The sequence below is a fragment of the Drosophila teissieri genome, chromosome 3L (assembly GCF_016746235.2).
Source record: "Drosophila teissieri strain GT53w chromosome 3L, Prin_Dtei_1.1, whole genome shotgun sequence".
NCBI classification, from domain to species: Eukaryota; Metazoa; Arthropoda; class Insecta; order Diptera; family Drosophilidae; genus Drosophila; species Drosophila teissieri.
This window is the reverse complement of record NC_053031.1, coordinates 10,341,396-10,356,933: the sequence shown is the minus strand read 5'-3', so window position 1 is coordinate 10,356,933 and position 15,538 is coordinate 10,341,396. Positions and strand designations below refer to the sequence as shown.

At 42.8% G+C, this 15,538-nt stretch overlaps 1 protein-coding gene across 1 annotated transcript; it reads right to left on the bottom strand.

Moving 5' to 3' along the window:
- Positions 1 to 9,333: 9,333 nt before the first annotated feature.
- Positions 9,334 to 9,752, bottom strand: LOC122618125. The gene is given in 4 exon segments (XM_043794267.1): positions 9,334 to 9,483; positions 9,486 to 9,611; positions 9,613 to 9,678; positions 9,681 to 9,752. Coding segments are annotated over 4 exon segments (414 nt in total).
- Positions 9,753 to 15,538: the final 5,786 nt, after the last annotated feature.

The window sequence follows — 15,538 nt, the reverse complement described above, 5'->3', positions numbered from 1 at the left end:
TGCACTTCAACTTTTGGGTCAACGTCTGTTTGTCTATTTGTTTGTCCGTTTGTCTGTTGCTATCTGCGTCTGACTGTCCTTGTTGTTGTTGGTGTTGTTGATGTGCTTGTGCTGTTGTTGTTCCGCGGGGGTTTCTCTTACCAATCCGGCTTTTGCACTATGACCATCCTTTTTGGCCCGCCTTTTCGGGGCGCACTCAATGTCTGCTCGATTTGTTTGTACATTTCCCTCACAGGGCAACATCACCCCCTGCCAAAAGTTCCAAACTTTTCAGCTGACCATTGGACATTGTCCTTCTCCATCTTTTTGGGTCTAAGTGCTTGTGTGTGTGTGTGCTTGTGTATGTGTGCGAGAGCGACCTTTTTGTGAATTTTTGCCTTGACTGACTTGTCCGTCGTCCTGCGGTCCTTGGACTCCTCTGCCGCCTTGCCAAGTTGCCTTGGCCCCAAAATTCTGCTGCTGCTGCTGCCACTGCTGCCTTTCTCTATTAACTTTTCGTTTTAGCTACTTTTTCTTTGTCCCATCCAACGGACAGTCGGTCCGTCAGTCCTTCAGTCCATCAGTCTTTGGGTACGTGTATCTGTGACCTGCAGAGACTGATGACCACGGGATCTGGACGGAACTGGGGGTTTGGGTTGGTTAGGTTTTCCATTTGGCATGGGTTTGTCGCTCGAGTGTCGCCAGGCTAGGGGCGAAAAATGATTTGTGGATGGTTAACAAGAGGTTGAAACTATTTAGGGGATGAAACTCCAGCTGAAGAGTCACCAATGAATAATTGGATGGAGTTAATGTCGGACTGGGTGGGTGTTCATTTCCATTTATGTGTATTAATTATAATAAGTATTATTATGCGTTGTTGTGTATTTTCAATATGTGTAATTTATTTAAATACACCATGTTTTTAAATGCCATTTCAGTTTATTAATTTATTGTATCTATTAAAGGACTGAAGTCAGGAAAACTAGCTTTTTATGTTCTGTAGTTTTGTTACATATTTATATCATCTAAATAGAATGTTTTTGAAAATGCAAACATGTTGAAAGTAAAAGTAATAAAAGTAATCAAAATGTATTCACCCTAGTGTTATTTATAATATTATAAATCTTGCTCAACATCCTGTAATTGTACCCCTAGGATTTCTTACGAAAAAGAGCAATGGGCTCTACATTCCATCTCCTAAGCAAATATTTATTTGATCTTTATTCAAATTGCTTTTCCATCCTCGGGCAATCATAATCTATCATGTATTCCCCAAAACAGCATATTATCATCACCATCTTATGAGGCATATCCTTCGTTATTTGTCCGTCGTCCTCGTTTCATCCACCAACTACAACTCGATTATATTCCAGTTGGCAGATGACAAAATATCGCACCAAAGTCGACATTCGCCGTCACAGTTCTGGCTGCCTCTTTTTCCCTCTTTTCCCGCTTTTCCCTCTTTTCCCTCTTTTAGCCAATCCCATCCGTATGTCCGATCCAAATAAATACAGCCATCTGCCCCCTTTTCCCCCTTTCCCCTCACCACCGTCCCTGCCCCTTTTCCACCACCTGACGCCCGCTCCTTGGGAAAAACCATAGCAATGCCATAGTCCACGCTCCGTACGGTCCGATGTCCTTAGTCCGAAAAGGACATGCTATAATTTCCAGCAACAACAGGGTGTACGCTGTATGGTGGGGGGTGGGGGGAAACCCAAATGGGAAAGAGTGAGAGGGATAGAGAAATAAAGAAAACCGACAGAGGAAAAAAAGCAACAATCCCAACTGCGGCAACAACAGCTACAAACAACTTAGGCCAAGCCATGTCCCTGTGCGACCAAAAAGCTCGCCCATAGTTGTCCATTCCGCCACCCCTCCTGCGTACACTGCGAGAAATACTACATTCTTCGGGCTCAAATAAGTACATTTGAAAATTTGAAGTTCTTCATCTCGAAGTAGGCTTAAATAACTTGTATAGAAAGCATTGTATAGTTTTTCGTATATTAAGCACTAAATTCTTGATGAAAAGCTGTTGATATTTTTGCAGTGCAATTATCCCTGTATTGGTATGCATGCCTTGGTATGCCATCACGCAAAATGTTCCACTGTCCACCCGCTCCACCTCCATTTCGCCGGCGACACCCCCCATCCGCACCCACCTCTTAATGGGTGGCTTGACAGGGTTTAAGCTCTTTTACGGGGCAGATTGTGTTTCCACAACAACAACCCAAGCAACAGCTCGAGCATCAGGACGAGGCAAGAGGGAGGCGGAGGAGAGGCAGCAAAGTAAACTCGGAAAAGGTTGCATTTGATGGCCAAAAGTGGGGGCAAGGAGATATGAAAGCCAAGTGAGCTAGCGATGGCCGGACCACAATTATGACTTAAGGATAGCTCAGTGTTTAATCTTAATGGGCTTCGGTCTAAGTACATTACTCCAAGAATCTTATTATATTTGATCAAATTTCGATAGCTTGAAGAATGTTTACAGGGGAGTATTCATTGAGTATAAGGTTACAGCAAATTTGTCAAATATTTAAAAAGATTTGGAATAGGTGGAATGGATATACTAATGATAACTCACGATAGACTTAAAATAATTAAAACTTTCAGCTTGACAGTAATATTTAATGTTATTATTAAGAATTAGCATTTAAATATACCCCTTTTCTGTTGACCTTTAACCTTTTTCCTGTGCGTGTCACGACCTTTTGCCACCGCTATATTCGCCAATATAGAGAAGACGTTGGCGGAAAATAAGCTGGCAAAAACCTGATTCTACTTTGGCGCAAAACTTTCTTAGCTCCGACTTTTGTTAGTAGTTGCCTCGACTTTCTTGCCCACTTGCCGCCCCTTACCCCCTCTTTTGGTCCTTATCCTGCCAGGACTCTTCTCTTGCTCCGCCAGTTTTCTTCTCCGCTGTTTTGCTGCTATGTTGCTTTTGTAAATTGGTAAAAGTTTGAGTTTAATTCAATTCGGAACGGTAGCTGTGAGTGGTAGCTTCCTAAAGGATAACGAAAACGTTGCCACTGCGGGTGGTGGTGGTGAGGGGTTGGTGCGGGGGGTTGTTGTCTGTATGTGTGCACAAGGGTGTGGGTGTAAAGGATATCACGCGCAAATTGCGGTGCCTGGCTGCAAAAGGGGAGAAACGGAGGCGAAGCAATGGATGGCCCCACGTTGGGCGCCACGAAAAGTTCTAGTTGTTTTCGTCCTCGTTGTTGTTGCACCACGTAGGGTCGACGAAAATGGGGATAAAGCGGGGACTAACGTTTGGCTTGTTGCTCGGCACATGCAACTCGGCAACTCTTGGCACGTAGTCGCTCCTAAATGTGACATGTTCATAGGGACAGGGGTACGGACTCAAGGGGAAGTGAAAAGGGATAACCGTACGAATAACAAATGGTTGCAACAAAAGCAATACAAAACACTTTTAGGACAAAAGTCGCCATCCCACTAAATTGTTGCTGCATTTTATAGATTTTGGTTGCACTACCTCTGGGTATTCCACCCCCCCGCCACCAGCGTTTTATTAGCAATTCCACACCCCTGGAAGGGAGAGTCCCCCCACCTCGAACTCAACAGTTGTTGGTTTTGTTGTCGCTGTGCATTAAGTGTTGCCAACTTTATTTAATGGCATAACAGTTGACTGCCAGTCATTGGCCTCGCACTCCACTCTGGTGCACTGTGAAATAATGGAATTATCTAGAGTCTTAAAATCCTATTAAATATATACAAACAAGCCTCTGGAGAACAGGGATTTATTAGTGAATTAAAGCTCTTAGAACACAGAATTTATGGATTTTTGCAATATTTATCAAATAGACATCGGTTGTAACAGCTATACTATCTTTGTTTTAGAATTATAAAGTTAATTAAAGTAAAGGTTAAGTGGTATTGATATAAGAGATAAAAGCTATTAGGCAGCTGGAAAATATTTGTAAATTTCAACTGTGTAAACAGTGTCATTAGTCAGGGAGTAGCAGTCTGCTGACTTTTTGGGATACTCCAAGCATAATTATAAAAAAGCAGTACGTCTTCGCCATGAGTTACTTAAAGAGCTTAAAATGGCAAACCAAAAAGTGGAAACACCGGGGTGCCGCTGCCTGGGATATTTACTAATTTGAAAATGTTTCGTGCCTTGGTGACTTTTTTGCCGTCGTAATTCTTGGTTTGTGTGGTTGTGAGCACAGGCGTAAATTGTCTATTAGTCCGTGGAGTAAACGAGAGAGAAATTGCTGCACATTTTTATTATGTGTTCTTTTGCTTTCCGTTTTTGTTTTTCGTCTAAGGGATGAAATTTAATTAAGATACTTTGACGTCTCGCAGATACACAAACAGAAGGCACCCAGCCACCCAAAAGTCCCCACATCCAAGGACAGAAACATTTGGTCCTTGGGATAATTCAATTTGTATGTGTATTGCTATGTGTAGGTCTGGGTGTGGGTGTGGAAAATCATCAATATACAAAGACAGCAGCCAAGACGTTGACAATGTCATGGGCCCCACCACCCAACCACCCATCCATCCAACCACCCATGAATGGGTGGGGTTTTCTAGGGGGCGGTGGTTCACTCACTTTCATTTTGTCATTTCGATAATTTTCGCCTTGTTGGATATATTTGGGTTTTGCTTTATTCTGTGGGGATGACGCCGACTGAAGGACAGCAGGCTTCTGTTAATGTATATACCATTTTATTGGGGGAGATTTGTGTTCGGCACAGGCCACTTGTGTGTTTCCTTCGATAATGAAATTACTTATCTATGTCATCTATGCTGATTTGGGTGTAGAGCCATTTCAGAGTTAGGTGAAAGCTTTTAAGGGATAAAGCGATGAACGATCAACTTAAAGTGGAAAAGAGTTGACACATGCTTGATTCCATTTTGAATAATAAAACAGGATTAGAAGTGTTTTTTTAAAATTCCAGTAACATTTAATACACAATTTTATAAGCATTTTAATAGCATTCTTTAATATTTTTGATATTAAATGAATTAGTATTGTAAGCACTGTTAGTTTTTAATCAGAACTTCCTGGAAACATTTTCCAATTAGCTTTTGACAGCTTCCGAAATAAGTTTCCAAAGAGGAGTTCTTTGATCTGTCTTGGTCAATTTGCCCCCCCAGGTCAGGAAGTCGCATGTAGAACCATTTGGTTCCGCCCAAGGCCTCAATCCCCGCTGGTCATCGCATTAAAGTTGATAGCTTTCCAAACTGCCGGGGATATGGGGTAATGGAGAAAGGAAAGTCACTCGCATGACGCAATCTGGCAATTATCTGGTTGCCATCCACAAAGTTGCTTCCTACTTGCTCGTCGCCAAACCCAAAACCCAAAACCCAAAACACAAGCCAAAACCCAAAACTCCATCGAATCTGTTGGAGGGGCGTCGTTTGTTCTATTGGAAATTTAATTAGGTTTACATCATTTTCGTGCACATTCTGCCAGATGGGCTGCGCCCCCCCAAGAAACAAGTCCAAAAGTCGGGCCAAAAGCAACTTTCACTTTGGGCATTAACTTCTTGAAGGGGCACTCAATTAGAGGCGCATCTACAAGTCAAATATTTTGACTGGGCACTGGAACAATACGAGCATCCCGTCTTCGATTAATTAAACTTAACCTCGATGGTCGGAGGCTTGGCATAACAATGCATTAACGTACCGCTGGCTGTCAGACAGCAACCACCAACCACCCAATAAAATATTAATGGTTACAATTATGTGCTACGTGGCAAGGATAACAAAGTTCGCATCCTAACGCAATTACAGGACAATCAAAAAAAGCAGCAGCAGCAGCAGCTGAGGAAGTTCGACCAGCAGCACAAACAATAATTCATGCACCAACAAAAATATTAATTTAAATTGAAATTTTTTTGCAGTGCTAATATACACAGAGTAAGTATTGTTCTTAAAATATAAAATAATTTAATTTTAGAACAATTTAATTGTATATTGCAGCTAATCAGTTTTGTTACATGAACATAAAGATATTGGTAAATTTTTACTTTGGGGAAAATTCCCAGTTCCCCGGCCGCAAAAAGAATGATTTGCAATAAAACTTAAATTATTACATTAAAAAGTAGTCCCTTGTGATATACTTTTTGTTTCAGTGCTAATAAGTGCTCGGCATGCTTGAAATAATTCAATGAACACACACAGAGCGAGCCACGAACGAACATTCGCCGGCAGGCCAAACAAGTGGGGTTGGATCGGCGTCGGCCGAGAGATCCAATTCCGGGGGCTACGAGATGGAGGGGGGAAAGGGGCTTCTGTGGGTGGCTGGGCGGTCGAACCGCCCGCTGTGCGCTGAATAATTCGTAATGTATCTAACCTCGAAAACCTAATCAAGTCCAGTTAAGCAAATGTGTGCACAACTGGGCTGGGGTCCTGCAATTACCAGCACACAGGACAGCAACCAGGACAGCCACCAGGACTCACTTAGAGTGTCGTGCCCCGGGTGTTATCCCTGCCTCAAGGTCCCCCCACCCCCGCTCGGCCACAACTAATCGGTCCGAGGTCCGCACAGAACGTCACACACGAACGCAACACGCTGCCGATGAACCAGGCGCCCAGAAGTATCAATTCGACGAGCGAGAGAGTCCAAGGAAAAGTGCAAGACCCAAAAGACCGTCGCATTGCCACATGCGCAATGGCACGTGAAACTCTGGATATATATATGTATACAGATATATGTATATACAGATATATATATTTGTCCGTGCGAACCCAGTCGAACAATCGAACCGAGCCACCAAGCGTGATAAAAGCCGAGGCGAACCCGAGCAAACGCCACCCAACTGTGAGGGCGCCTGGTTCGATGGGTTTGTGCAACCCAAGGGGTATGATCGAATCTTATAGTGTTATTATTATGTTCTTGCACCTATTTCCTATGTTTATATCAAGAAAAATATGTTCTGAACTTGAGTCTTTCTATACGCCATTTGAACGAGATTAACTTCTAGCACCTGAATTACAATTAATATTATATAATTGGAAATAAGAAAGTCAGTTTCATTAACTTCAAATTAAAAGATTGTTAAAATAATATTAAGTAATACTTTATTATAACCCTTGGTAAATGGTAAATATAAGTAATATTATTAGGTAATACTTCTTATATAGCTTTAGTTTCGTTATATGTATATATTTAGTAAAACTTTTTATAAAGCTTTTGTTAATGGTAAATATTAAGTAATACTTTCTATATAGCTTTAGTTATTGGTAATTATTAATTAATACTTTCTATATAGCTTTAGTTGATGGTAATTATTAAGTGACACTTTTTATATAGAATTTGTTAATTATAAATATTAAATAACACGTTTTATATAGCTTTTTCTAATGGTAAATGTTAGGTTATACTTTATAAATAGCTTATAGTACTCCAAATTCCAAATACAGAGTACAATTTATTCGAAAATTGCCACCATTTGATTATGGGCGCCTTGCGTGTTCTCCCGAAAAACACTTCGCCCTGCTGCAGTCGGCTCTGGAAATTATTCAGCTGGCAATTTTCCGGCTCACCCCGCCACCCGCTGGCCCACAAGCGGAAAGCCAGGCGAGCGACGAGCGGAAAATTCACTTTTCGCCATCGCTGCGCACTTGTGCCGAAAGTCAGTCGGGCACGTCCGCCCTCCGTCAGGTCCACGGGTCAGTTGTCAATGGCAGTTGTGTGGGTGGTGGTTGGGTGGTAAACACCCGTCGAGTGGGTGACCCCCGGCAGGTGGGGGGGGTTGGGTGTTGGCAGAGCAGGTCGAGCGGCTGAGAAAGCCACTCTCTCATTTGCTCGCTCAGTCGATTTAATCGTTTAGTGCGCCCTTTTGCGCCTTATCAACGTTTCATTTAATTTAGCCCGAAACCTTTTTCGGTTTCGATTTGTGGGCGCTCGCAGTGGGTGCGTGGTGGGGGGTGCGGGGGGGTATGGTGGTTGGTGGCGCCTCGATTCGGTTACGGATTTCGATTGGAATTCCGGATTCCGTCCGGATTACGAATTCCGTATCGCTGGATGGATGGCCCGCCGAGTTGCGGTTGATTAGGTGTTATCGTTATGATTAGTGGTCGCTCGAGTGGCAACTCCGTCCGGGAAGCTGCGGTTTCCAAAGGGTCGTTGTTGCTCTCAAAGGGGGTGTGGCAGGCGTTCTGGGCGTTGCGGTATGTGAGCGGCGTGTGAATGGGCGGGCAAGCGAATGATTAGCTGAGAGCAATTGGGTGATAAAGATCTCAATAAATTGATTGCATGCCACGCAGAACTGCGAGTAAGCACAGTTTTTCACAAAATTGGGGTCAATAAATATTCGTTAAATTCGTTAAAAGGGGCCAAGTGAAATTGGATTATATGAGTCGTGTAATTACCGGAATAATTTCTATCAACAAGTTAGATAGATAGTTAACTTAAGCTATGTATTCAAAACTAACGCAAGGATCTTTAGTTAGCAAAAAACCAACAATATTTTGTTTATAGAGAGTAGGGGTCTTTTGAAAATGGTTGTTGCTGATATGTTAACGTTTTTGATTTGGTTGCTGGGAGCAGCAATTTCTGCTACCGCGTATTGCTCATACGCCCCGTGATACACTGGTAAAAAAAGAGAAGCACAAAGGAGGCGCGGCAGGGAGTTGGTATTCGTGTCGCACAGTAGCGGGGATTTATTAATATTTTTTCAGCGTTGTTGCACCACCCCAGTTCGCTTTTCACTCCGACTTTTCTACTGTTTTTTTTTTTAATTTTTTTTGTTGCATACATTTTGTAATTTCTTTGTGGAACTCTGTTCCCCCCTTCGGTCCCCGCTGCCGTCGCTGTCCCTGCAGCGCGAGTCCTTTGCCTGTATGGTATCCTCGCTATCCTTGGCGTTTTTATTCATTCATTTATTTGCGCTTTTCTACATTTCTTTTTTCGCCCCTTTCCCCCTGCCTTCCCCCCCTGCCTTTCCCCCTGCCCTCTGCCTGCAGCTCAATTTCTTTGGGAACTTTCCTTCACGACTTTTCCTCCGTTTTTTGTAATAATACCCACGCCCGTTGGTATGGGAATTTCGATCGGAAGTTTAAACCGTGGCGTTTTATGGTGCCACGAATACCCTAATTGGTATTGAATTTTCTACCTTCCATGCTATGCAATTGAATTCCTTACAAAATAAAGCTCACTTGATTAGAATTAAATAATAGTGTATTTAAAACAATACTGTTAGTTGAGTTATTAGTTTATTTTTTGAATAATATAGAACCCATGAGGGTATAACCTACTTCGCTTGTTTCTCACTTCCACACATCTACTGGTTTCCTTTCGAGTTTCCTTTTGCTTTCTTTTGCATTTTTTCTTGGAACAAAGTTGCCGCTTTATTGTTTCGATTTAAGTTACTTTGTATGCTGTCAACGTTGGGTAAGATGGTTATATAGCGAGTGTTGCCTCGCAGGAAGGCCCTTTAAATGGGGTGCTCTGGAGGTGCCGAGGAGGGTGGAGGGTGGAGGAGGAAGGTTCACTGGGGGTTTGGGTTGTGGGTGTTGGGTGTTGGGAGTTGGTTCTTGTGGGTGGCCAATTCCTTGGCTCGACCGATGAATGCCCGCATCGAAATCGCTTGGGAGACGCTTTGGGTTTCATTGTTGCCTGGTTTTATTTCATGGCAGGGAAATAGGAGTATGAGGTATGAGGTTGGTCCTGAGGCTTGTACTTTGATTTGTCGGCCCCACAATTTCGCTTCGGTCCCGGCTTCGGTTCGAGTTTTATGCCCGTTTAATGGCTGCGAATTTACTCGCTTTATGCGTCTTCGATAAGCATTTATTAGCGCCATGAAAATGGGCGGAGGACATCCATTGGGTTTGGGCTTCGGCTTGGGTTTCGCTTTTGGGTTGAGGTTGGGGTGTGATTTTGAAGCGAGGGTAATGGTTACGGTATTGGCTTACTTTTTACTGGGTGGCCGATGGGGCGTATGATTTATTTTTATGTTATTCATTTATTTTTATGCATTGTCTCTCGCGGTCCTTTGCTGTTTTTGTTCGTTTTGGGACTTTGTGGCTTCATCTTTGGGGTATACCATAAGCCCTATGGTGCATATGCTGACAGTTTTTTCCATGGGGAACTTGTTTGTTGAAATATTATAGCGAATTAGGAGAATCTGTTTGTTTGGCGAAGACTTTGACAGGAAGCGGAAAAGTTATTGCTCTCCTTATTCTGCTGGTAATTGGTTCTTTCTGTTAAATAAATATTATAATATATAAGATATAAGTAAAAGATTAAAAGTTGCATTTTAATCAAACTGTGGTATATTAATTAAACTATTTCGTGAGTATATTTTCATATATACATATGTATAGAGCAGTTTCCTCTTTAAATTGGTATTTTACCCATTTTTCCCATTTCAGATCTGCCTCCCAGCTGCCTTTCCCATTCCATCAGTGCCGCATCCACAGCCATCTCTTCCACAGCCATCAAGAGCACAGCCCTCCTGCTCCTTGGCTATATTGCAATTTCTGCTGCTGTTGCCCATAAAACTTTTCCACAATTTTTCCTCCTCTGGTTCTCTTTTTTTTCCCTGCCACACCGCCTTTGAGGGGAGCTGGGTGGGTGGATGAATGGGCGGTGTAGGGACAACAACAAGGACAACATTTACTTGTCTGCTTAACTGCAAAGACAAACCTTACTCAACTCCCCCCGGCTTTTCCACCCCTCCCCCCCCAACAAGCTGCTTTGCCTGTCATCTAAAATTCATTTTTATACTTGTATTTTCTCTCTTGCCTTTTTTTGTACGTTTTTTCCTATTTTTTCCCCTGCTGCTTTTTTATTTCTGTTCGTTTTTGCCATTTTCTTTTCTTGAGCCATTTTTATTATTTTTGTCATAAGCTCCCTTTCCGTGTGTCTGTCTGTGTGTGTGTGTCCCAGTGAGTGTGCGAGTGTGCGGGCGGATGTGCTTGTGTGAGTGGCGGCTTCTTTATATATTTTTCATTGTGCCACCCTGCCACCAAAAATCCCCTCGCCGCCCCCATCCGCCCGCCCCAGCGACTCATCCAAAACTCACAGAAGTCAAATACGTTTTAATATCTTTTCTCTCTTGACATTTTCACTACAGTTATGTTGCCATTTTTCCTCTCCGCTTGTGTGTGAGTGTGTGTGTGTGTGCGTGGGGATATATGTCCTTTATGCACACGAGTGGGTGTGTGTGTGTGCGTGTGTATGTGTGCTTGTGAGTATTCTCCGCTTTTGGAGCTCACAGCTTCACGTAGTCGAAAGTCGCGCCAAGTTTTCCATCTTCTTCTTCTGTGCTAAAGTATGTCGTCCTCTTTGTGTGTGTGTGTGTGTGTGAGTTTTCCATAGAAAACGCATCCTTCGCCTTCTATAATGTCCCTCGTTGTTTGCGTGTATGTGTGTGTGTGTGGGCGCAGCTTAATGCCTTTGCCAACATGCCGCCCACTTTGCCACCACCCCTCTCCAGCCCCTCCAGAGCACCCAACGTCCTTCGCCGGCTGTTGCAGGCTGCTGTCATTGCAGGAGCCAACATGCTCGCTTTCCCTCGACCCCTCTTTTCTTCCACCGCTTTCCTCCACCCCTCCCCCCTGGCACACGAATCCTCAGTTTTCCCCCCACCGCGCCCCCACGTTTCCACATTTTCTCCTCCATCTCGATGCAAGCGTAACATTTTGCGCCACAATTTTCCTTTTTTGCTGGGTTGTCTTTTGCGTTAGCAAGAGCAGCTCTTTATACCCTAAAATGGGTTCCATTTACATGAAAACAAATTGAATTCTGCTAAAAATATATTTTATTAAAGGTGACAAATAAACAAAAAAAGTTGAAAATTGTCATACTAATAAAACTAACAAAATTGGAGAAGTATTTAAAAATTATATAAAAGTTATGTCATAATATTTGAAAAAATAGTGTTTTGTTTTTTTCATTAAAATAAAATAAAAAAATAAAATAATTAATTATAATAAATCAAATATGTTTTTTTTTAAATTTATATTGTTTTTTTTGACAAACAAATTGCTCAAAATAGTATATAAGTTATTTTTTAAACAGCTTTTACGTCTTTTTACCATACTGATTACTTTTATTATTAAAAAACTTTAATTTTTCGTTGGTTAGGGTATAGAACATTTTGGTGCTCCTTGCCCACTTGTTTAGTGTCCTTCCCCTGCCACTGAAATGCCACTGCTCCACATCAAACTGCCCCTCCTGCATCGCCTTTCCATCTCACTTTGTCCCTGTCCCTGGGCGGCATGCAATTTTTTCCTCCGTCTGTGTTTGCCTGCTATGACTTGAGCTTTTAAAAATATTTTTTCTGAATTCTCCGCTCGCCAAACACACGGAAAGTTAACCGAAATGTAGGATTTACTTATGTACCATACCAGTGGGTGTACATAATAGGTATGTACATATGTACAGACATACATACCGGGCCCTGGAGCTACTCTATGAAATGGTCAACAGGGAGATGCCAAACCCAAGCGAGCCCCACTCGCAAAACGTGTAAACATTATGCAAACATTCCCTCCCACACCCGCGAACAGTGAACACTCCGAATTACAATCCCCAATTACCATCACCTGACTGAATAATTAAATACAAAACGATTTTCCTTTTAATCTGCGGATGCAGAACAGAACGTAGGACATAAAAACGATGGCATGCCCCCCACCACCGCCACACCTAAAACCGAAGAACCGCACATAAATAATTAAAAAGGAAAATTCCACAATTGCAAAAAGGTCAGCGCATAAAAATTACAAAAATTGAATATTAAATTACCAACCGGCAGGGAAAGCAGAAAATGCCGTTCTGCCGCCGTCGACATTTGCTCGACTTAACCCAACTTAACTGCCTGACAGCAAATTTTGTAAAATGTAATTAACCAGCGCCGGGTTCCTATGGTCGAGGAAAAACGGGGAAAAGCCGAGCTGACAAACAACAAAAAGGAAAAATTGCGGTAGAGGGCGAGAAGGTGGTCAGAAATAAAAGCCAAACGAAATGGGGAAAATCAACAGAACTCGTTGACATAATTTTCAAGCATCCCAAAGTGTAAGAGGGAGATAGAAGTTCGGAGAAAGGGGGTGAAAATGGAAAAGCACTTTGTGTGTGTGTCTGTCTGTGTGTGTGTATGCTTTCACGTGCTGCTCTTTGCTGAGCGCCCAGTGAAAAGAGCTGGACTAGTAGATACCCGATACCCGGCTAAGTCCACAAACCACCAAGAAATTACAGAAGCCCAGGGGAAAATTATGTTAACAGAGCCCTAACAGATGGAAAACTGTTTAAATTGTGAGGAAATTGGAAAATGAAGTGTGACTTACTACAGATTAACTTATTATCTTTGGTTTAACATTCAAAATAATTCAAAGTTAACTTACAAATTTTGAACAGCAGGAGGTTAATTGATATGTGTGATCTAAGCAAGTTATTATTAAATGTGGTATAGTGTTAGTTTTTCATATTATTTTATCTGGCAAGCCCTAATTCTAGTATGCCACATAACACTAACTAGTACACCACACCTCCACTGCCCGCGTGTCATTACTAAATAGTGTGTGTGTGGGGTGGTCCTGTTATTTTTGGGGGTTTCTGCTTTGGTTGGCAACCATTTGTTGAACCTTATTCCTTTTTATTCCCGTTTTCTGTTTGCTCGGCCACAAAATTTGCGCCTCATTTTCATACAGCCCCACCACCACAGTAGCGAGCGAACGAGACGGGAAAGGACCTTACTCGTTAGCCCGTCTCACTCGCTGCCTATAGCTGTCTCTATCAGCGGCTGTCTCGCTCCCGCTAGCCGCACGTGGCCGCCTGTCAGGAAACATGCTAAGCAGCGGCTTCCACATGCTGAAAGTCATTCTGATGGCCCAACAAATTCATTCCCGCCACCTCTCGTCATTTACAAACCACCCGAAGGGACCCCAGGGGCCTTCAACCCTATGCTGAGTAGTACCATGCCAATGCCTTCTCTGCCCTTCTACCCTTCAGGCCACATTTGGCCCACCTCAATTCAATTTAACTTTCAACTTTAGCTCTCGCTTTCTCTCCGCTTTCACCACCCCCTGAGCTGGCTCCTTCTCTCTCGCCCTACCTCTCTCTCCCTCTCTATCTCTCTCTGCTGAGCGGGTTTTCCATTATGGCATTTTTCCATTAGATCCGCTTCCTGGAATCTCTGTGCGCCCGGTCAACTCCCGCGTTTGTCGAACGCAACCAACGAGCGGGCGAACCGAACGGCGAACGGAACAACGAACGAACAGCTGGCGAGCGAGTGCGACGAAAGAACGGCGAGTGGGCGAGTAGGTGAGTGGGCGAGTGGGTCGAAGTGGCGAACGCTCCTGGATTCCAGATTGTATGGTTGCTTTTCTTGTTCAGCTTATTCGGGTAGTAGTATACTGGCATAACTTTTTGGAATCTATAGATTTTAGATTTCTTTTTTAGATTTTATAGATGTTTTAGGGTTTATGGAAAGGTAGTGCTGTTTATATGTGCTTAAACTGAAAGTTTAAATTTTATTTTAATTTTTATTATTTGCTACATACCTAAACGAGCACCATCCCATTTAATGTGGAATTTTCTTTATATTCTTCATTAATCTATACATTATTTCGAGTGTAGGGCGCAAGACAATATTGCATATGGACCGAGTGGGTGGCATCCTCTCGCTACTGATTGTTACTGTTGTTGGCAAACGACTGTGCTTTTATCGTTTATTTGTGTCTGAGTTGGGCAGTTGGGAATGGGGGGCATGCAAAAGGGGTTTCGGTTCAGCATTTCGGATGGTGTATGCCGGATGGTGGATGTGGGATGTGCTCGAGAGCAAGTGCCCAAGCCGAGCACCTCGGCACAAAGAGGATGCCAAGAAAATCGTTTAGCGGATAAAGTCTTAGGGGTAGAGCTGCCCCTGGGGAACGAAACTCAGGTTACGAGTGCAAGAAGGCAAAAACTGAGCTTTTACCCCTTCAAAGTACCAGGCAATCAGATTCAGTTGCTTGTTCTTAAGTCCGCAGGTTGTTAAAGAATTCATTGCTTCAGCAAAGAGCTCTTTGGATACATACGCAAATCGGGTCTTAAACACTTTAAAACTTTATTTAGCTAACACAATAACAATCTGACTTCAAGCTTTTAACTTAAAAAATCCTACATCAAAATGTTGACATGCTTTAAATTAAATCGAAAAGTCTACATACATTATGCAAATCCCTGTTTTTTGAAAAAATGCTGTGTGATGTTTATTACAATGACAAAATAGATAAAAATAAACGAGTGAAATCAAACCTTTATAACCCCACTTACCAAACTGAGTGGCGTTTTTTCTGAATGCCTATGTTCAGATGAGCCTTTTCAGATTCCATTACAAAGTCCATTAATCTGCCGGCAATCACAAATCGAAGCTGCCCAGTGGTTCATTTAGCTGTCAGGCCCAGTCCATCCCAGTCCCATTCCCATTTCCAGTCCCAGTCGCAGTCCCAGTCTGGACCAGAAAGGACCTTTCCCTGGAGCGACAAACAAATATTGTCTGGGGTTTTATTTAACGGACAGTTGCCAGAATCGGAGTACGAAAGCCAAATTCAATTGCCACATCCGCCAGCGACTTGTCACGGGTGGTTGAAGAAAGATGCT